General features: G+C 46.7%; 1 protein-coding gene across 8 annotated transcripts in view; it reads left to right on the top strand.

The window, feature by feature from the left end:
* SCUBE3 (signal peptide, CUB domain and EGF like domain containing 3) overlaps nucleotides 1–23,180 on the top strand; it is a 159,993-nt gene that overhangs the window by 95,701 nt on the left and 41,112 nt on the right. For 5 of the 8 annotated variants that reach the window (XM_016192420.2, XM_016192422.2, XM_007532790.3 and 2 more), the window contains exon 1: nucleotides 10,690–11,263. The exons of 1 other annotated variant lie outside the window; for it this stretch is intronic. In XM_016192420.2, coding sequence (XP_016047906.1) covers nucleotides 11,179–11,263 — 85 coding nt within the window. In that variant the 5' untranslated portion in view covers nucleotides 10,690–11,178. Of the gene's footprint in view, nucleotides 1–3,776; nucleotides 3,792–10,689; nucleotides 11,264–23,180 lie in introns of those variants that run through there. 2 more of the 8 variants (XM_060189661.1, XM_016192419.2) reach the window with 2 other exon arrangements.

The raw sequence follows: 23,180 nt of genomic DNA on the forward strand, positions 1-23,180 counted from the left end.
CCAGCCTTGCTGTGATGGTCTTTAGCTTTGCAAAACCAGCTCACTAGGCTTCCTAGAACTCTCCACTCAAGACAGAGGAAGACAGGGGACATGAAGAATCAAGAGCCTCTTTTAAAAAGGGAAGAGAAGGGAGCTGGGTTGTGGTATACTCAGCTGGGCCCATATATTAGCATGCACAAGAAACCAGCGTTCAAGCTCCCAGTCCTCACCTGCATGGGGGAAGCTTTACAAGTGAAGGAATATGGCTACAGATGTCTCTCTTTTCTCTCTCCCTTCTCTCTCAATTTCTTGTCCCATCAAAAAAAAAAAAAAGAATATTTAATTCTAAAAACTAAATTAAAGGGGAGGGAAACTTATTAAAAGATATGGACACTTGGCATAAGCACCTACCTGGAAAACATTCTGGCCTCTTCCTTATTAAACTTTTAAAAAATATTTAGTCCTGGGGAGTCTGGCAGTAGAGTAGCGGGTTAAAAGCACGTGGCACAAAGCGCAAGAACTGGCTAAGGATCCCGGTTCAAGCCCTCTGCTCCCCACCTGTAGGGGAGTCGCTTCACAAGCGGTAAAGCAGATCTGCAGGTGTCTGTCTTTCTCTTCCCCTCTCTGTCTTCCTCTCCTCTCTCCATTTCTCTCTGTCCTGTCTAACAACAACGACATCAATAACAACAACAATAATAAATACAACAACAATAAAAAAAAACAAGGGCAGTGGTCTGGGAAGTGGTGCAGTGGATAAAGCACAGGATTCTTGACCATGAGGTCCCAAGTTCAATCCCTGGCAGCACACGTACCAGAGTGATATCTGGTTCTTTCTCTCCCTCCTATCTTTCTAGTGAATACATAAATTTTTAAAAAATGGCAACAAAAGGGAAAATAAATAAATAAATTTTAAAAAAAGGTTTAGTCCTATGGCTGATGTTCTCAGGAAATGTAATAGAAGCTACTAGGCAACTGAATTTTTGCTTTTATCATGATTCACTCTATGAACTGTCCTGTGGATTTTACCCGAATAACTTTACCCACCCTTTCTTCAATCCGGGATACCCATAGGAACTATACTGTCATGGTTATGTCTCTCCATCTTTTCTTCTGGAGAGGGAACCCAGTGGGAAACTGAGGAAGGACAAACATAAGGAAACAGAGCAGAAGAAGCAAAACTCTTACCAAAGTTAGGAAACTCATTATAGGTATTCCTATAAGCCCTCCTCTGCCACAACTTTAAGGCTTCAACTGATTGCTGAAGTTTTCACTCACAAAGACTCTACTGTCATCCTCTCTCACTGAGATATTTGTTTGGGATCCAAGGAATTCAAAGTTTAGCCTAAAGAGTGATCTTCTAATGACAGGCATTTTTTTTATTGCATGTGCACAAGAAAGCGAGGCCAAGCACTGTTCCACTATGTTAGGTTCTGTCTGGAATAAAGACCAGGGATTCTCAGATGAAAGATATGTGCTCTACCACTCAGCCACCTCCCAGGCCCTGGTGATGGAATTGTAGGTACTGATAGGAAAGACCTTTGGTAAGGGGCTGGAGATGATGATAGTTCTGACTCCTCAAAATTCAGATAGCAACTATCTCTGGACCCCACTGCATCCACCTTAATCTCTATGCCTTTGATCACTTCTTTCTGCCCCAATCTGCTGCCTCTGGCTACTTTATCCTATCTGACATCATCAAATCCTCCAAACCTTTAGGGGAGATCCTGAGCTATGATGTGGAATGTTCCAGCTCTGCTTCTTCATCTTCCAGAATCAGAGAGTCTGTGGCCACAGTCTACTAATGGGCTCCCTGCCTCTCTGTGGTTTCCCTTCAGATTGGAATCACTGCTCTAGTGTCCAAACCACCCTTCCCCCATTTAACACTCTGTTGTTGACCTGTCCTTTAGGTAATTGGAAGCATTCTCTGGCTGGTGGGAGGAAGACAGACAGTCAAGGTAGCTCTACTCTCCTTTTGGTTCCCATGAGCTCACCACTCCTCTGTTCTTTTATTTATTCAATAAATATTCATTGAGCACCTCTATCTGCCAAGCATATACTTGGGGCTGGGGATACAGTGGTTACCAGTGTGGGTCCTGCCCTCAAAGTTTTGACAGAGTGGTGGAAGGGAAACAGACAGTTATAGCACAGTATGGCCAGGTTTCAAAGACCACTGCACTCCAAGGCCTCTGGGGCAGTATGAAGACCTCATAAACAAGCTGCCATTTAAGCTGGATCTTAAAAGGTAATAGTGGTTTTCCAGCTGGCAAGAACATGGTGCATGCCAGGCGTGGTGTGGCTTGGATGTAGTGCTGGTGAGATCAGAAGAGAAACACGAAAAATATTGTTAAAAAGATGGATTCCAGAATGGCACAGAGGGCCATGTATGGTGTGCTAAGGAGTTGGGACTTAACCCTATCAGGTAATGGTCGACAGAAGATATAGTGAGTGCCTAGATTAAGACAGCAATAACAGAGGTGGAGAGGAAAGATGAGTTTGAGGGAAGTTTTATTCTTAGGGTCTGGTGCTTTGGTAGATGTGAACGGAGAAAAGAAGTCCTACATATTCTGAGAAATCCAGTTGGAGTCACTGGGTGGGTTATAGGGCTATTAACTCTAAGATGGAGAATGCAGAAAGAGAAAGAGGAAGAGGACAGGTCAGGGAGAGTATTGAGAGTAATGATCAACTAGTTTAGTTGAGGTTCAGTTCATTTGGTTAGGAGTTCAAGGTATTGGGGAAAAACAGTGGAGTTATATACAATTGGGCAGAAATATAAGACTAGGTAGAAGAGAGAAGAAGGCATTAGAGTTAATAGACCTGAAATTGAGCATATAGTATTATATGAGCTAGAAGAAAAGTGGAGGCTAAGGGCATAGGTTTTTGGGGTCATCAATACCGCAACATCAGCTATAGGTAGGTGATAGCTTCAGCCATAACAACCCCCATGTGGGGCAAACTATCCATCTGTCTAATATTTCATATATGGGCCTTCCACATCGTTTGTCAGCAATAACTCTCCAACAGTAGGAAAGGCCAGAATTTTGTCCTCCCCAATTTCTAGCTGAGGAAGTTGAAGTTGAGAGGTAAAGATACTCTATCAAAATCACACACTGGCAGGGCTGGGGTATGAAATTAAAACCATCCAATCACAAAGAGCCAGGCAGTGGCACACTCAGTAGAGTGCACACATTACCATGTGCAAGGACCTGGGTTTAAGTCCCCAGTTCTTACCTACAGGGAGGGGAACCTTCACAGGTAGTGAAGCAGTGCCACAGGTGCCTTTCTCATTCTCGATCTGCCCTTTGCCTCTCAAATTATGTCTGTCTCTATTATATATATATAGTAAAATATCCAATCACACAGCCAATATTTTTTTCACCACTCTGCCTATCCCTGGTGAGCATCCCTAGAGAGGTCACACAGTGTGTGAGAAATGAGAAGAGCCAAGATAGAAACACTAACCCACAGCACTTGGGAGGCCAGTGGAGGGAGAGCAGCCAACAGAAGACTCATGGAAAGAGGAGGCTCCAAAAAGGGGAAGAAGCTGCTTCTGATGACACAGAGAGGTCAGGCTAGATAAGGACTGGCAGGCAGCTGTGATGTGGAGAAGTGGAAGTCTCTGGAGACCTTGTAAGGGGATATCAAAAAGGGCCTGGTCCAGAGTGTAGGAGTGACAGGAAACAGAGAAGCAGGGCAGAGGGCAGGCAAGATCCTCCTAGAAGACCAGGAACCTGGAAGGACAAGAGGCAGCTGAGGCTGAGGAAGTCTACTGCTGGTGCTGCAAAAGGCTGCAAGTTAGCCTGTGCGTAAAGAAGGTGAGGCCGTGAGCAATCCAGGAAGAGGACTGGGGAAATAATTGTTCCAGTTCCCAGGAGAAGCAGGAGGGAATGGGATTCTGGTATGTTTGTGGGGATGTCCATAGCCAAAAGAAGGGACCCCTCTTCCTTCGGGGGCTTGAGAGGGGAAAGAAGATAGCTAATTTATACCAAAGGGCTTCTGCTTCTCCATGAAATAGGAGTTGAAGGTCCTAGTTGTAGAAGCAAGAGAGTTGAGGCTGGCAGAGGATAAACTGAAGTTTGGAAGAGCAGCTGTGTGACAGGGGACTTGGAACAGGTTGGAAACTTGCCCTGTGTTATGGAGGGGTATGGAACCACACACCAGTGTTGATGCCAACTGGCAGGCTGATAAGTTTTGCTTCCTCCATGGAAGCAGCCAGGGAGCAGGTGGGGAGGAAGCAGGTGGCAAAGTGACTCAGGTGTGGGGATGGGGTAGGAGGAAAGACTAGAGGACAGTAGGATAAGGGGCCAAAGAGTCTACCCCAGTGGCATAGAAGGGGCTGGAACTGGTACAGGCAACTTGGACCAAGTGATACCCCGCCCCAAGTCCTGGGGTTGCCAATGGACCTTGGCTATATAGGCAAAACCAGGAGCCTTGGAGCAAGTTATTCCTAGAATTCTAGAACAGACTTTGAGGGAATGTTACTTCCAGTCTTCTGCCTATATGACCAAATCCTAGATATGTAGGAAGCAAGGGCTAATCAGGGTCAACCTGTTTATTGACTTACCATGACGCCCACTCTTTTCTTCTATTTCTTTTGTTGTTGCTGGTTTTTTTTCTGTTTTTTTTTTCCCTCTCTCTCTCCACCATCACTAATTCTTTTGTTTTGTTCGGATTACAAAAAGAATTTCATACCTGAGTCTTGGAGGTCCTAGGTTCCTATCCCCGGTACTGCCTTCAGTCAGAGTTGATCAGTGCTCTGGTTAAAGAAGGAGGAAGGAAGTCAGGCACTGGCACAGCGGGTTAAATGCAAGTGGCACAAAGCGCAAGGACCGGCTTACAGATTCACCTGCTCTCAACTCCCCATCTGCAGGGGAGTCGCTTCACAGGCGGTGAAACAGGTCTGTAGGTGTCTATCTTTCTCTTCTCCTCTCTGTCTCCCCCTCCTCTCTCCATTTCTTTCTGTCCTATCCAACAATAACAACAACAATAATAACTACAACAATAAAATGAGGGCAACAAAAGGGAATAAATAAATAAATATAAAAAAGAAGGAGGAGGAGGAGAAGAATAAAAGAAAAAGAAAAAGAAAAAGAAAAAGAAAAAGAAAAAGAAAAGAATGAGAGAGAAAGAGAGACCCTACAGCACCAAAGCTTCCCCTAGTGCAGTGGGAGCTGGGCTCAAACCTGGGTCATGCATACAAAGCAGGCACCTTCCCAGGTGAGCTATTTGGCCTGCCCTGACTTTTGCTGATAGTTCTATCTTTTCCATCTATTTCTTTCTGTTTGCACATCCCAGGTTCAGTTCAAATCCCTCCTTGTCTACAAGCCCTTCTTGGATGATTGACTTTTATTTTCTCTGACTTACTATGGCATTTTCTGTCTGGATTCCTTGATGCTGCATTCAGATATTCTGTTTTGTATATGAAAATCTTACCTTCCTGTTAAGAGTTGGGATAGCTAGGGGATTTGCCTTGTGATGTGGTATTATACAGTGGGTGTTGATGTTTCCTCCAGAAGAGATTGTTTCCTATTTCTTTTCCACAGCCTGTGTTGTGAGTAGGATATGAAATAAGTAGCATATGCCAACTGACAGAGGAAGAGGAATATCAACAGAAGAGGTGACTGGCAGCTCGGAAGGGACAGTTTATGGAACATTGATCCAGGAGTGAAAAACAAGAGAGACTTTAAAAAAAATTATTTATTTATTTTCCTTTTTGATGTCTTTGTTTTATTGTTGTAGCTACTGATGTCATTGTCGTTGGATAGGACAGAGAGAAATGGAGAGAGGAGGGGAGGACAGAGAGGGGGAGAGAAAGACAGACACCTGCAGACCTGTTTCACCGCCTGTGAAGCCACTCCCCTGCAAGTGGGGAGCCAGGGGCTCGAACTGGGATCCTTACACTTGTCCTGTGCTACCGCCCAGCCCCCACAAGGGAGACTTCTAACTCTGTCTCTTAAATATGTTGTGTGACCACAGGAAAGTCACGTGACCTCTTTTAAACAGACAATGGTAATAGTTGTGGTCCTCTGAAGTCTAACTCCTGTACTATCTTTCAGAGCAAAAGTACTGCCCTACAACTTCCTGAGTGTGGAGTTGGTCTTTGAAACTCAGCATCTAACAGTGGCAAGAATGTGCTGGGTTTCTTTGGATTCAGATGAGGCAGTATAGAGAAGAGGAAGTATAAAGCTCCTGAGTCAAGATCCTAATTTATTTATCCCTTCTTAGTTGTTCATCTAAGTAAGTTGGACTGAGCCTCAGTTTTTTTCTCCATCCAGAAAAATGGGGATAGCAAGCAATTCTTGCCAGATAGACCTGTGGCTTGTGGAATAGTGCCTGGTAGACAGAGAGCACTAAATAAATGGTAGTTAGGAGCTCTAATTTGTCTCAATGTTTGTGCCGTTTTAAAGCAAGGTAAAGGAGAAAGGAAAAGAGGGATTCTAGAGCTACCCTACCTGGCAGGTGAATTTCCTTCTAACTCTTCAAACTGGAAAATGCTGCTGACAAGGGCAGTATGCTGGAATGCATGGTATTTTTGGAAGCTTCTCAGTAGGAATATGTGACAGACAGGAAACTGTCAGGGGCTGGTAAGCATCAAGCCCAGTTGACTGTGTGCACACCCAGCAGTGTGAAAGTCTAACTTGGACAAGAAAACTTCTTCCTAGTCACGATTTTTAACTACCAAACCCTATGACATTTGATCCTTCTGCAAAGTAGTGAAAATAACAGCCACCACCTATTGAATGCCCATTATGTGCCAAAGGCTTCCCATGCCGTCTCTTAATTTAATGAACACTATAAGGTAGGTGTCTTTACTCTTTTTGTAGGATAGGAAAACTAAAGTTCACCAGGACTAGTAACTTGCCTGAAGTCACACAGCTGGAAGGTAACAGAGTTGAGATTTTTTTTTCCAACTGGTATTTTTATCTTGAATGAAAAAAGAAAGTGATTAAATCAGCTAATCAAATAAAAATTCCAGTTACTCACAAGTCCTTACAATGGATCAGTCACTATTTTTAATATACCACATATAGTTATAGAATCCTCAAAACAGACCTGAAGACACTGTAATTATTCCCTTTGGTAAAGACTCAACCTCAGTGAGATTAAACAATTTATTTAAAGGCATGAAGCTAGAATGAGATGATGTGAACTAAAAAAGCTTGCTTTATAAATTATTATTATTTTAAAAAAATATTTATTTATTCCCTTTTGTTGCCCTTGTTGTTTTTTTATTGTTGTGGTTATTATTATTGTTGATGATGCTGTCGTTGTTGGATAGGACAGAGAGAAATGGAGAGAGGAGGGGAAGACAGAGGGGGAGAGAAAGACTGGTAGTCCTCACACCACGTGCGCTTAACCCACTATGCTACCACCTGACTCCCTATTTTTTCTTTGCTGGGGAGATTAGTGGTTTATAATCAACAGTAAAATATAGTAGTTGGTACCTGTGTAACATTTCTCAGTTTTTCCACATAACAATCTAACCTTCTCTAGGTTCTCCTCTGCCATCATGTTCCAGGACCTGAACCCTCCCCACCCCACCCCAGAGTCTTTTACTTTGGTGCAGTACACCACAGAGTTGAGATTTGAAATGCAGCTTAATATAACTCTGGGGTTCACGTTGAACCTTTAAGGTTTAAGTCCTCACCTTTAAGGTCATATAACCAAATCCATTTTTCCAGTGAGGAAGTAGTGGTTTTAGAGAAATGAAACAATTCGTCAAGTATAGAGATGACTGGGAGATGACAGGGTCTGACTATGACCTTAGGGTGGTTAGTTCCAACCTATACATGCTCACCATTAGATTAAATTGTCATGGTGAAGTCACAGAACTTGTTCAATGGATGGAGAAACTAAAGAGCAGAGAGGAAAAGCAAAGGCTCGCCACAGAGGAGTGGAAGGCTCTGTATGTGGTGGGATCCTCGCATGTGTATCACTAAGCAGGGTCAGACCAAGATGTATTTGGATGGGCCCCCTAATCTGGTCATCTTCCTAGATGTTTGCAGAAGTAATCTGAATCAAATGACTGCCAGAAGCTTCCTTGGAGGAAACTGAAGCCCAAAACCAAACTGCAGCCTGCAAACTGGGTATGTAAGGCCCAGAGAACACAGGATGTTTTGCCCTTGTCAGTAACAGTATAGTAAATGTTGCTGCTTTTGTAGCACCACTTGCCAGGGAATCTCATTATTCTGGCTACCTTCCAGAATCACTATCTATTTGTGAATCCTTGCAGAAATGGACAGAGCAGAGGACAATGTAACCAGCAGCCCAGTCAACAGTGTTCCTGCTACCTCTGCTTCTGCTTCTGTAGAATCTTCTGAAAGGCCAGCTATGAGACAGAACCAGATGGTGAAGAACAAGGGGGAGGAACTACTTCTTTTGCTCAGGTGTAGAGAAAAAGTTCACTTGACTAAGAGCAGCAGAGGAAAACATGGTACAATGAGAAGGAAAAAAGAACAGGCTACTAGAGTAAGAGATACCAATTCTTTCAGAGACTTTAGCGGTTGAGGTAGGGCAGCCCACTCAAGCTCCTCAGTGCCCCAAGCCAGGGCAATGTGTACACTCAGAGGACTAGGAAATCACACTGAACTGGAGACAGTCTGAGCTAACCTACTAGACTGCACCTATAGAATCCTCCACGTGCACCTCATTTGTGATAACTCACATTAGTGTCCACAGCCTGGGGGGGGGGGTACTCCTCAGCTCTTTCGTGGGGCCCCCACATAGATCAGACACCATCTGGAAACCTCTAATTCCTCCTCCTTCTTTTTCTTTTCTCTCTGTCTCTTAAACTATTCTCTTGTTTGGGGCAGAAAGGATGGCGAGTTTGTGCTTGTCCTCCAACCCTATACATAATTGATGGTAGCAGGCATAGCTGCCTCAAGGGGAGGGGTTTGCCAAAGGAATGAAGGAGGGAGGGAGTCCTAGAGTGACAGGGCTGGAAGGGACCTCAGAGATGAGCTGACCCAAACTTTTTGTGGCCTCAACTATGTTCCCTATGTGTTCTCATTTCTTTCTTTCCTCTTTCCTCCCCATCCCTCCCTCTCTTCCTTCCTTCATTCCTTCCTTCTTATCTTTCTTGGATATAGACAGAGATATTGAGAGGGAAAGAGGAGATAGTGAGAGTGAGGAAAAGATGCTTGCGGCACTGCTTCACTGATCATGAAGCTTGCCTCCCACAAATGGGGGCCAGGGGATTAAACCTAGGTCCTTATGAATGGTGGACTGTGTGCTCTACCAGGTGTGCCACCACTTGTCCCTCATGTTCCTATCCTAACCATCATCTCACAGATGTTGCAAGGGTACTTAAGGCCACTTCCCTCAGGCTTCATAATGGCACTGTCTCATTTCCACCACTGAGCTAAATCACCTCTTACTTATTAGATGAGGTTCACTGAGATGTGACTTGCTCAAAGGTAGTATCTATCCTGGGAAACTCCTATGCCCTAGTCTATCTCCACATCCCACTTTTCCAATCAGTCTCTAGGAAAGGAAGGGCTCAGTTCTTCTTTGGAGCTAGGGAGGCCTCTGGCAAAGCACACCTGCTGCCCCAGCTAATGTGGTACTAAGAACTGAGTCGTGTTCAGGAAGATCTTGGTCATTGCCCTTTTTCCTGTGAAGTCTCATTCCTGCAGAAATTTACCTCTGTAAGTGACTTCCTGGGGGCTGCCACAGTTCCATACTCCAGGAAAGCCCTCCAACCTTCAAGGGGTTCCTCTTTCCCCTCAATTGGAAGCAGAGAACTTGCAGAGGTGGTTAACTTGTCAAGAGGCAGCATTCATAATTCAGGGGAACTGCTCCTTCAGCACACTTTTCATATGTGTGTTAACTATTGTTTACCATCCTGCTGCTGCCCCAGCAGTTGGAGCCTGGAGTAGTTAATAATGGACTGGTCAGGATCACATCTTGAAGCTTTAGGGCAGGTTTCGAGGAGTGTGTTATGCATGTCTTTATATTTTTGTGCTTACACACAGACATGACTCTATGACTTACTTTTCCCCCTTGCGCTGAGCGCATGAGTGTTGCAGATACTGAGTCCACACTTATATGGATAGGGTGGTTCAGTGGGCTATCTCTAAGGTCTTAACTGCCTAGGAGTCTTCCCTGGAGCTGGCATAGGGTGGGGGAGGTCTTCTAGGTGCTCAAGGTGGACTCAACCCCAGGGATGAAGACTGGAGGTGTGGTAGAAGCTAAGAGTTAGGAGGGAGTTGGGGCCGTGAGGATATGGGGATGTGTTCCGCTTGTTGGGCAGAGTTGGCCGGTGGTCACTCCCGAATGCCCTGCGTCCTCCCTTGGTTCCTACAGCCCATAAGTAGCTCGTCCTCTTTGTCTGCTAGTGGAGGTGTGCGTGCAAACCTGCGAGGCGCGGCCCTGATCGCGTTCGAGCGCAGGGGTGCACCCCTGCTCCCCCACTCTTTCGGTGGGCAGAAGCCCGGCCAGAGCCTAGTGCTGTTTGGTCTGGAGCGGAGCGGGACTTGCATTGATCCATTGATTGTGCGAGGTCTGCGCCTGACCTCCCTGCTCCCGGGGAAGCCGTCTCCATGGAGACCGGGCCCGCTCCCCCAGCGTCGGATTGTAAATTCCTGCAGGCAGCGGCCCGGCAGCCTGGGGAGGGGGCCGCCGCGCCCGGGCGCGCGGGGGGAGCGGCCGCCGCGCCGAGGCCCCATTTGAAAGAAAAAAAGGGCACGAGAGAGGAGGTGGTGTCGGGGGAGGAGGGGGAGGAGGAAGAAAACGAAAAAGATTGAGGAGAGGAGGAGAAAGAGGAGGAGGAGGAGAAAAGCGAAGAAAAAGAGACGGAGCCTGAGAGAGGGAGAAAGAGCGAGAGGGGAAGAAAGAGAGGCAGAAAGGGCGTGTTTCTGCGCTGCCTTTCCCCTCCCCTTTCTCAGGTCCCGGGCTGGGGCTCCGCGCTCTTTGGCTGCAACTCTCTCGGGGCGAAGCCCGGCACTGGGTGGGCTTGCTCCGAGCAGCCCCACCGCCGCTGCTACCCGACCCCGGCTGGAAGAGGGCGCCCAGCCTCGCCGCATCCCCCGCTGGCTCTCCCGGGCGCCGGGAGCCTCAGCCCGGGGCACCGCTTCGCGCCCGCCGCCCCCTGCCCGGCCCCGGCCGGGCGCCCTCCGCCCTCCCCCTCCGGCGCGCGGGGGCCCGGCCGCTTCCGCCCTCCGGGGGCTGCGAAAGCGGCTCCGGCCGCGGGGAGCTCCAGCCATGGGCGCGGGGCGCGTGCCCTGGCTCAGCCTGCTTGTACTGCTGGTCCACGCCCGCGCCGCCCAGTCCGGCAAAGCCGCGCAAGGTAAGGAAGGAGGGGCGCGGCCACACGACTTTCAGGCTGCGGGGCCCCAGCGCAGGGGCGCGATTTCCGAGGAGCCGGGCAGGTGCTGGGCGAGTGCAGCTGTCAGGACAGGCGCGGAGCACCCGGACTCCCAGCCGGGGACGTGACCTCTGGGTGCTGCGCCTCGGGAGAAAAGCTGAAGGAGTTAGGGGCGGCACAGACGAGTGAGGTTTTTTGTGGGGTTTTTTTTTTTGTCGGAGGGGGGAGGGGACCCTGGGCAGAGTGACTGCGCACCCCTCAGAATCCCGCCTGGCTTCACTACCACCCTAGCATCTTCAGAAGACGACTTGTCCTCCAAAAGTCGGAGAGAGACTTTTCTTGAACACTGCCAGAAACTTCAGTTATGGCCCTAAACTCAGAGACACTAAGAATGAAAACTTTTCAATCGTGCCGTAGCTTTCCTCCCCACGCCCCAGCCCTCATGCAAAGTTAGACGGAATTTTCGAAGTTGTCTTATCAGTGGGAATGTGTTACAGAAAAAACAAGATCTTTTAGGGAAAAACCAACTCGTCTCTCGGTGGATGGTAAAGGGAATGAAGAAAATTTCAGTGCTCTGGCTCCCGGCAAGAATGTCGCGTTTCTGCCTCTCGGGGGTGGGGGTGTGGGGATTGCTTTCGTCTCGCATGGCTTTCATTTCTTATCATAATATTTATTTATTAAGGCCTTGGGTTTCCAATTCCATTTAAATCCAGGTCAGAATTACATTAAAATAACAAAGTAAAATTCCAGACCCGGAGCACTGACAGATCCCTCTAGGAATAGAGAGAGAGAGAGGGAGGGAGAGAGGCCCTTCTGCCCCCATCCCTGACCCTGAGCTCATTGCCTGGCCAGTCCCAAGACTGCTGGCAGAAAACAGGCTGATGGGTCACGTTCTTGGGGACAACCTCCCCTCCCCCCTTGACCTTTTGTTGCACCCTTCCCCCCATCATGTCCTCACCCAGGAAGAGATTTATATCGAACAAAAAAAGAAAATTCCTCCTGGCAAGGCTTTGCCAGGGAGGCTATGAATCTGCCTATTGTCCCAGGGGTTCCTGGAGTCATGCTGGGGTGTGAAGGTAGATGGTTCTGAAGGGAAAGTTGAACTTGTGAGTTGGGGAAGCCTGAGTGTCTGGCAGTCAGGTCGCTGTCCTTGGGTAAATTGTTCTATGCACTGGATGGGCTCCCAGCCTGTTAAAAGGGAAGGTGCTGCATCTCTGCTTCTTTCTCCAAATACTCTTAGACTCTTAGCTAACCCTTTCCTCCTCCAACCTGTCCTTTAACAGAACACAAACACTGGAGACCCTCAGCTGTCAAATACCAGACCCCACCCTCACCCCCTTCCAACCCCAAACTGCCTCTTTTCCAACCCAGGTTCCAGACAACCCACTTCACTACCACTGCCACCCCCCTGACTGGAAGCAGCCCCTCTTGCTGCAGATTTGCTTGTGTTTTCATAAACAAAGCTGGCTTTTGTAGTGCATGCTGACTTACTCATAACATGAAATTAGCTAGGGAGTTTAGTCTGAAGGAGAGAACAGATTTCATGCAGTAACCTAGAGACAAGATAAGGGCCTCTTTCAAGTTGGAGCCAGTGTCTACAGTGGCCTAGTGAGAAAGTGAAGAAGCAAGCAATATATTCAATATATTCCTGGGGACAGATAGAGACTCTTAGAAGAGACAGGAGGGAGAGGGAGAGAGATAGGAAGAGGGAGAGGGAGAGGGAGAGGGAGAGGGAGAGAGAAGGGACAGGTGCTATCAAGCCAATACTCTGAAGTCTGTATGGGAGATCAGCCTATCCATCAACGATGGAAGAACTCCAGAATCCTTCCAAGGTACTCCAGAGCTCCCAGTTTCATTGGACAACCTGCTGGGTGCTGGGGTGGGGTGGGGGTGGGGTTAGATGGAGTCTGGAGCTAGAGAGATAGCGTGGTGGTTATGCACAGACTTTCATGCCTTAGGTACCAAAGTTCCCAGGTTCAATTCTCAGCACCACCATAAGCCAGAGCTGATCAGTGAAATAAATAATAAGGAAGAAAGAAAGGAAAGGAAAGGAGGGAGGGAGAGGAAAGAGGGAGAAATAGAGCTTGGATAGAAACCCCTGCTTTCAAGGAATTTGCAGACTAATAGTTCTGACAACTGTTATCTCATTCACTGGGCACACTTGCTCTGACTGGACTGCAATTATTGATGCATCTTTTTTTTCCTGATCTCTGAGTCTAGCTCCCTTTGACTCTGCTACTTAGCAAAATATATCAGCCTGGTCTGCCATAGACTGCCTCCCAATAGATGTGCTGTGTTAGAAGGACATCCCTGGACATGAATCTGTAGCCAGTGCTGCAGGAAGGACTAGTATTCACCAGACAGTGCAGCCTACCCAAAGACAGAACACTGTGGTCATCCTTTATTCCCAGTTATCACCAGGCCGAATACTGTGCTTTAATGCCACATACTTTTATTTATTTCAAAGGTTTTGTTTATTTATTGTCACTAGGGAGAAGAGACTAGGGAACTGCTCAGCTCAGCCAAGTAGTGGTGCTAAGAATCAAATCTGCCACTTCTGGAGCTAAAGGCATGAACTTTTGGTGTACTACCTCTGCACATCTTCCAAGTTTAATGCCACATGCTTTTAAATGATGCTCTAGTAGGTCTTTAGACTAAAAATGCCCTTGGGAGTAGTGGCTCACCTAATAGAGCACATATGTTACAATGCTCAAGGACCCAAGTTCAAGCCCCCACCTGTATGGAGGGAGCTTCATGAGCACTGAAGCAGTGCTGTAGGCAAGTTTCTTCTCTCTCTCTCTCTCTCTCTCTCTCTCTCTCTCCCTCTCCCCTCCCTCTCCCCTCCCTCCCTTCTCAATTCTCTCTGACTATCCTAAACAAATAAATAATACCTTGCACTATGTCTCTGGAGATATCTAAGTCTCTATTCCCTTTTTCTAAAAATTCTACAGGGGGAAGAACTAAAATGATGTGGAATGGGAGTCAAGGGTTTGGGGCCAACAAGAAAGACAGGTGTGTGTGGGGGGGGGCGGAATGAGAGTGAGTTTATGGAGCTTGTATATGTGCGAGGTTCACCTTGATCTCCCACAGGTAACATGGCTGGGTATCTGTACCTTTTGTGACTTAGTTGCTGAGTGTGAATACAGATGTCTTTTAATGCTGAGAACTGCATAGGAGTGGGTGGATAGACTTCTGTGAAGGAGTGAGTAAGCATGAGGGTACATGGTTTTGAGTGTTTTTCAAGTGCCTGTCTATGTACTTTAAAGTAGACAGACTGGATAACCAAGATAATTGTTAACTTAAAAGCATTAATTTGCTTTGCTTTTTTTTTCCCTTTGGGTGGGGGGTGGGGGGTGGGCAGAAGTGGTTATAAAGTCCTAATCCTCTCCTAGGGCTCAGGTTACAGCTGAATGAAAAGGTCTCCTGGGGAAACGTGTCCTGGGGCGGGCTCAGGGAGAGGCAGCTTGGCCATTTAGTTTACCTGGTTGTTTTCTTTGCTCATTAAGAATAGAATTTTGATAAAGTCGTGTATTTAGAGTTTCTTACCATCACCATCCCTGGGACTGAATATGTCCAACTAGTGGCAAACAGTGTCTCTCTGTCTCGGTGTCTCTCTGGGTCTCTGTCTGAGTGTATGAGTGTCTCCCTCTTTCTTTTCCCCACCCTCTTATACTCTTTAATGTGGCTGTTTCCTTTCCTCCTGCTTCCCTGGGCTCCTGTGGCCAGCTCTTACAGTGAGGGGACTGTTCCTCCTAGCCCCTCCCTCCAAAATATGAAATGAAAACCATAACCGTGTCAGCGAGTGAGGGTGGCCCCATGGGCAGCCGGCTGTTGCCTGTACCCCATCCAGGCCACACTGAAGAGAGAGACATCCCCACTCCTAGAGCCTGGTGTCACTCAGCTTTATCTAAACCCACCCTACCCCCCTTATTTTCCAGGAGGGTGAAATAAAAAGGGGGTAGTAGACAGCTTAGAAATTCCTCAGGAATCCCTTTGACCTCTCTTCTCAGTCACTGCCCTCCATCCCCCACCCCCAGGCAGGGGTGAGCCTGGAGCTGGGGGAGTCCAGACACTTTTCCATGTCTTACCCCCTCATCTCCTTGAATATCTGTAGGGTGGAATGGGGGAGAGGGGCTAGAAGACAGGCCAGAATCACTGCAGGCAGAGAAAGAAGCAAGTTTTTAGCAACCTCTAAATGAGATTGTTTTTTGAAACCTTCAGGAATCTGAGAGCATGAGAACCGGTTTGAGATGTGAGCAGCTGGGACCTGTTGTTGTAAAAGGAGCAGGCCCTGGGTGTGAGTTTGGGAATGTGAGGTGTGCATTCATTGGGGCGTGTGAGCGTGTGTGTGCATGACTCTGAGTGTGCCATGCTCCGCTTAGAGGAAAAAAGAAGCAGGGCAATGTGCATTTTGTTTTTGTTGGAGAAGTAGAGAAGTGGAATGGCTTGGTCCAGTGCCTTGAACAGAGGATGGGGGAAGGGGACCAATGGCTTCAGACCCTCTTGAGAAGGTGGAGGTGGAGGAGCTTGCTGCCTGGACTCACCCCAGTCCCTGCCTCCCAGCCCTAGTCCTCAAGTGTCAGCGTGTGGGCCTCCTTTGCCATCCTGCACCCCTAGCACATGACTACTTATAAGAAAGAGTCCCTGTCTGGCTGGAAACTGCAGAGCTGCTTGGAGACTGGCAGTGCCCACAAGAGGCCCAGACCTGGGGACAGCTTCTTCAGGCTCCCGTATAAGAGAGCAATACAGAAACAGAGCAACTGTGGGTCCTTGGGGTGGGGGGCGCAGAAGTGAGATAACTGCCAGCCCAGACATATTTGGGGTATAGAAGCTAGTGCCCTAGGACAAAAAAGGATACCCCCCCCCCAACCACACACACACTGACTGCTCTTCTCTCTTGCCTATACTCTGCCATTGATGAAGAATATGGTGTGGGGAGGGTTAGGTACATGCAGAGCCTAATGTGTGGGGCCTCTGAGGAGAAAATGGAAGTTTTCTTCCTCACTTACTATATAGTGGGCTAGAATATCAGTGGGATCCTTCTCAGCAATTAGATTGTGCATGCACTTCAACTATTAGATTGCACAGAAATCCTTCCTGTTGGTGGTAGAGGACACTGTAGCAAGGCTCAGCCCCAGGCTTTTCAGAAGCTCAGGCCCTCCCTTCCCTGAACCCTACTCCACTGCTCCCTGCCCCACACTACAACACAGATATATTCTTCTCTTTTTCTACCCCAGTCTCCTGGGGTCCTAAGTTTGGAAAAGTGCTTACTATCTCTTTAAGTGGCACTGTATACCCTTGGAAATAGCCCCTGCAGAGCATGTGTGTGAATGCTCGTGTGTGTGTGTGTGTGTGTGTGTGTGTGTGTGTGTGTGTGTGTGTGTGTGTGGAAACACTGGGAAGTGGAATTGAATACCATCAGGACTAGGCCTCAGGGTGTCAGCTCTTGGTCCCACACCATATACTCTTGGCTCTAAGATTAGTCTTCTGTATTCTGCCCCAACCTAGACACTTCCCCTTTTCAGACCTTGGTTCTTTTTTTGTTGATTTGGCCTTGAAGGCAGGCTGATGGCCCCTCACTAGGGCACTGTGGCCCTCACTCTTACCTATGTTTTGCCTGTGGTTGTAACCATAGCCCTAGAGAGCTGTGGGGTGTGGGTTGCAGAGCCCCAAGCCAGGGGCTTTCCACATCTGGTCAGAAAAAGAGACAAACTGAAGAGAGATCTGGGTTGAAGCTGCTGAATGGGGAAATCCAAAGTAAGGACATAGATCTAGGGAATCTTTGAGTGTGGATAAAGTGTCAGGATATGTGGACATTAGGTTAGGGGAAGGCTTCTGGAGGTGAGGGGGACGCTTAAAGGGTAGACCCTGGGGAGCAGGTTTACAGAGAGGACATTTTTACAAGTTTCTAATTATATTTATTTGGAGTTTTCCTCTGGCGGTTTAAAGCTGTTAACAGCAGGAACCTGTCTCTCTGGTGTTTGTTTTTGTTTCTAACCAGCTGCTTGGCCCAGTATCGTGAATCCAAAGGCAGGAGACACCTGCCCAATGCTGCATCACCCACCCCTTCTTCACGACCACTCTACCTATCACCCATTGCCCCCTTCTCTAGCCCCCCCCCCCACTCATCCCTGCCCTCCTCCCCACTGTCCCCGTGGCCACAGAGTATTTGTATGCCTACTGTTAAATTCTTACCAGGAATATCCAAATGCCATTCCAAGGCCATTGCAAGGTTAGGCACTAAGTAGTTGGCTTTTCAGTCTGAACTTGGTGCTGAATTGGAATGGGAGAGGCATGGTGACTAAGACAAGGATCTGTCTCTAAAATGCTTATTGAAAACAGCAGAGTGAGAGAGTATTGGATTGGGAGTCAGAAGACCTGGGTCCTGGTTTCTGCACTGGCTCAGTAGTTTGTTCTTTCCTGAGATAACCTCTCTGGGCTAATTCCTCCTCTATACAAGAGACCAAATGGAGGACCAAAAGAAACAACCTACATAAAAGAACTTTGCACACCTAATACAATTATATATCATAACTGCTTGTTGTTTTTTTCCCCACTAATTTATAGAAATAAGACCGATGATCACAAAACTGGGACCTGCTTTTGCCTTCTGCCTCCCTCCCTACCTCTTTCTCTTTCTCTTTCTCTTCAATGTCCTGTCCACTCTACTGCACACCCCACCTTCTACTTTATCTATCCTCTAATGAGCTCTGGCTCTGGGTTGTTGGTTTAGTCTACACAAAAGGGGAGAAGATTCTTATCCATTTAGGGGAATACTCAAACGAGCAAGGTACTAGTTGGGGTAAGGTAGGACTTTAAAGAGAAATTTGTGAGTCGGGCGGTAGCACAGTGGTTAAGCGCACACGGCACAAAGCCTAAGGACCGGCGTAAGGATCCGGGTTCAAGCCCCCGGCTCCCCACCTGCAGGGAAGTCGCTTCACAGGCAGTGAAGCAGGTCCGCAGGTGTCTGTCTTTCTCTCCCCCTCTGTCTTTCCCTCCTCTCTCCATTTCTCTCCTATCCAACAACGACGACATCAACAACAATAATAACTACAACAACAATAAAAACAAGGGCAACAAAAAGAAAATAAATAAATAAATAAATAAATAAAGAGAAATTCATTATCCCCACCATCCCACTGGTTGAGGAGGCTCTCAGTTTCAATCCTGCTCCCCCTCAATCACCAACTCTTCAGGTGAGCAGGCTAAGCTACTGTGACAGGGAAAGGTAGTTTTTCTATTTCTCTTTCTTTCTTTCTTTCTTTCTTTCTCTTTCGGAAGCAAGTCTTCTGTCTCTGCTCCTTGAGATTATCTGTTATTATGTGTTTATTGGGGCTTTCTCTAGGCCTCTCTCAGTCCTGCCTGTGCTTTGCCCTGGCTGAGAGTGGGCCCAGGCTGCAGCTAAGGTCACAAAGCCCTGTTCCAATTTGGGAGGACAATCTGAGGCACTGAAGCTAGGAAGGAAGGCTCCACCAGTTTCCCTATGCTTCTGACCTAGAGGCAGACCAGATGTACACATACAGGTACACATATATATATGCTGCTGGTCAGGATATCATGAGCAAAACCTGGATGTTGCTTAGATGCAGAAGACAAAATGGGAGAAAGGAAAAGGAAACTGAGCAGGAGCAGTGATGGTCTCTCCCAAGTGACCCCTGGCTTCCTGTCATCAGTTGGCAGTATTCTCTACTGAGACTAGAGAATTATCTATTTTACAAGATGCTCTGAGGAGATGCCTGACTAGCCCCAGATAACATCTGAAGATTCTAGACTCACTGGTCCCAGTATTTTCCAGCTTCTGTATCATCAAAGTCTTGCCGGGGCCAGGTGGTGGCACACCTGGTTAAGTGCACATACTACAAAGTCTTTATTCAGGTATCTTCCTATCTCCCAGCCCAGGGGTCACAGTAAAGTTTTATTTATCTATGTACTTACTTATTATTTATTTTTATTGCCACCAGGGTTGTTGCTGAGGCACAATGCCAGCACTACGAGCTATCTACCACTCCCAGTAGCCTTTTATTTTTTCTCTCTCTCTTTCTTCCTTCCTTTTAAAAATTTTATTTGATAGAACAGAGAGAAATTGAGAAGGGGAGGGGAGTTAGGGAGAGAGAAATAGACACCTGCAGCATTGCTTCACCACCCTGAAGGTAGGGAGCAGGGGCTTGAACCAGCATCTTTGCACATGGTATCAATAATTTATTTTATTTCTTTCTCTTTTCTTTCTTTTTTCATTAGATTTTATTCTTTATTTTAATGAGAGAGCTATATAGAGAAATATACAGAGAGAGAGAGAGAGACACCAGAGTATAACACATCTTTGGCATATGGTGGTACTGGGGATTGAACCTGGGATCTCAAAGCACCAGACATGAAAATCTTTTTTATTATTTTTTTCCCTTTATTTATTTATTTCCTTTTGTTGCCTTTTATTTTCCTTTTATTTCTTTTTGTTGTTGTAATTATTATTGTTGTTGTTATTGATGTTGTTGGATAGGACAGAGAGAAATTGAGAGAGGAGGGGAAGACAGAGACGGGGAGAGAAAGACAGACACCTGCAGACCTGCTTCACCGCCTGTGAAGCGACTTCCCTACAGGTGAGGAGCTGGGGGCTTGAACCGGGATCCTTAAGCCGGTCCTTGTGCTTTGTGCCTTGTGTGCTTAGCCCTCTACGCTACCGCCTGACTCCTGCATGAAAATCTTTTATAGAACCATTAGCTATCTCCCAGCCTCCTTACACATGGTAATGTGTGCGCTCAACTGGGTGTCTGCCCCCCAATAGGGAAGTTTTTATTTCTTTTTTATTATTTTATTTTATTTTTACCAGAGCACTGCTCAGTTCTGGCTTATGGTGGTGCAAGGGATTGAACCTGGGACTTTGAAGCCTCAGACATGAGAGACTTTTTGCATAACCATTATGCTATCTCCACCACCCTATAGGAAAGTTTTTTTTTAAGAAAGTTTTTTAAAAGCAAGTTTTTCATCTGTAGTGATAGAGAAACTTGCATTCTTCACAAATATGGGTTTTTAAAATCATATTTATTTATTGGATAGCGATAGCCAGAAGTTGAGATGGAAGGGGGAGATAGAGAGGGAGAGACACCTGCAGCCCTGCTTCAACACTCGCAAAGCTTTCTCCCTGCAGGTGGGGACTGAGGGCTCAAACCCGGGTCCCTGTGCACTGTAACATGTGCGCTCAACCAGGTGTGCCACTGCCCGGCCCCACAAATACGGATTTCATCCACTCACTCACCCATCCATCCCCCATCCCATCTGTCTACCTGTCACCTGCTTAACTAAATACCTTCAGGATATTTGTTGTGCTCTCTGCTGATTGGCCAGCACCTAGAACATTGCTTGGCATGTTGCAGATGGTTCAGTAACTATTTGTTTAATTGTTACTGGAAGAAGGGCAAACGCTAGAAGAAGAAGTGCTATTCTAGTTGCTAGATAGGTTTCAAAGATTCAGCTGTAAACTAAAGGAGGTTACAGCTTCAGTAGGGTGATAACATAAGTAAGTCAGACTTTTAAAAAAGTGATTGAAGTGGTCCAGGAGGTGGCGCAGTGATAAAGCTTTGGACTCGCAAGCATGAGGTCCTGAGTTTGATCTCCGGCAACACATGTGCCAGAGTGATGTCTGGTTCTTTCTCATAAATAAATAAATAAAATATTTTTTAAAAAAGTGATTAGAGACAGCTATAAGAGATAACACAAGGTAGTGAATGCTCAAGTGATCAGGGACCTTGACAGTAAAAGCCTTGAGCATTAAGAGAAAGAGTAGATCAGAGAAGGCTAGTGCAGTCACAAGTGGCTTCCTAAGCAGTGGCATCTGAACTGTGTCCTCACTGATGGGTGTTATTAAGGAGAGAGAAATAGAGAATCAGGTAGACACAGTAAATATGAATTAACTTGGCTGGGGGCAAGAAGAATGTCACAATCACTTGGGTACACAGGGACACTAGGTAGGCTGCTATTGGTTCTTGGCCCACCAAATCTACCCACACCTACTTCTATATTTTGTGAGTAGTCAAGTTACTACTATAATAACATAAAGGTAGGAGAGTCTCTACCTAGGACTGTCTATTGTTTTTGCAACTGTATTCCTACTCCTTTCTACTTTATTTTTAAAATATGTATTTATGAGAGAAAGAAGAGAATATCACTCTGGTATATGTGATGCTGGAGATGGAACTCAACACCTCATCATTTCAAGTTTAGAGCTTTAGCCACTGGACCACCTCCCAGCCCCCATTACCTTCCATTTGGTAATCCTGAGTAGAACAGAATTTTAGTAATATCTATCCTTGTAGGTGTTCTTGCTTCCTTTTTAGGGGTACACTTTGCCATCCTCAGAGAATCTTAGGTCTACCTCTGTTATAACCCACCCTCTCTGACTTGCTTTCTAACCCTCACATGTGCCAAACTTATCCCACCTCCCCTCCCTACATTTATGTATTTATTTATTTATTTATTTATTTTTAATTCTACCAGAGCATTGCTCAACTCTGGCTTCTGGTGGTACACGGGATTGAACCTGAGACCTCCGAAAGTCTGTTTGCAAAACCATTATGCTATCTCCTCAGCCCTCTTCTCTACATTAAGCAGAGTTTGTGGTACTCTGCTAGTCACAGAAACAAACACAGAAGAAATTTCAGCTAGCACTAGGAAGAGCTACCACAGTTATAGACCTGGGTGTTTGTGCCAGAAGGTGAGGCAGGGAGGTTTGGGCTCATATGTTGTTACCTGACAGACTGCACTCTCCTGCACTTCAGCAGTTGTTCCAACCCAGTGCATGGGACAGACTTGAGCACACAAATGGAGGGACTTCACAAAGGATTGTGCAGGACAGCTTTTTGGCTCCCAACTGGCCTCCTACCCACTCACCTCCCTCAGTATAGGTGGAGTAGGAGTAAAACAGGGACTTTCAGGGATGTATCTCCCTAAAATGTTTCACATTATAACGTTACTATGGGGCTGCATTCCCCAATACCAGGACTGAAATAGGGCTTGGGTAATGGGGAGGGTACAGGGGACCTACATTTAGAAATGGTATCAGGGGGGTCCAGTTGTTAGTGCAGTAGGTTAAGCGCACATGGCACAAAGCACAAGGACCAGCATAAGGATCCTGGTTCGAGCCTCTGGCTCCTCCCCCTGTGGGGGGGTGGGGGGTGGTTGTCGGTCGCTTCACAAGCAGTGAAGCAGGTCTGCAGGTGTCTTTCTGGAGACCTCTCTGTCTTCCCCTCCTCTCTCAATTTCTCTTTGTCCTATCCAACAACAATGATAGCAATAACAATAATGATAAACAAGGGCAACAAAAGGGAAAAAATAGCCTCCAGGAGCAGTGGATTCATAGTGCAGGCACTGAACCCCAGTGATAACCCTGGAGGCAAAAAAAAAAATGGTGTGAGGGAGAAAGTTGGAGGGAATAAAAATTGATTTTTTTTTATTGCGCACTTACTGTATGCCCACACACTGCAGAGCTAAGTACTTGATAAGCATTGACTCATTTGGTGCCCATGGCAGCTCCAGGAGGAGTTGGTATTATTATTATTATTACTATTATTCCCATTTACAAAGGCTAGAGGAAGTAAGTTCTAAGGCTGTCCCAGGACCTCACAGATGTGGGTTAGGCTGATATTTCAAACTGACACAGCATCTCTCCAGAACAGCTCCTCTTAACCACTAGGCCTTGCTGTTGCACCCGGTCTCTTCCCAGCTTGGGCAGATAGTGCCTTCACATTGCCCAGGTTGGGAAAGACAGACAGACAGCTGTCCAGCCTCACCCTGAAGATCCTGACATTGGGGATCTAGGAGAGTGCCTGGACATTCACATTTTTAAAAGGTTCCCAAATGGGCTGGCAAGATAGCTTACCTGGGAGCATGTCTGCTTTGCCATGAG

Source organism: Erinaceus europaeus, chromosome 4 (assembly GCF_950295315.1).
Source record: "Erinaceus europaeus chromosome 4, mEriEur2.1, whole genome shotgun sequence".
Lineage (NCBI taxonomy): Eukaryota > Metazoa > Chordata > Mammalia > Eulipotyphla > Erinaceidae > Erinaceus > Erinaceus europaeus.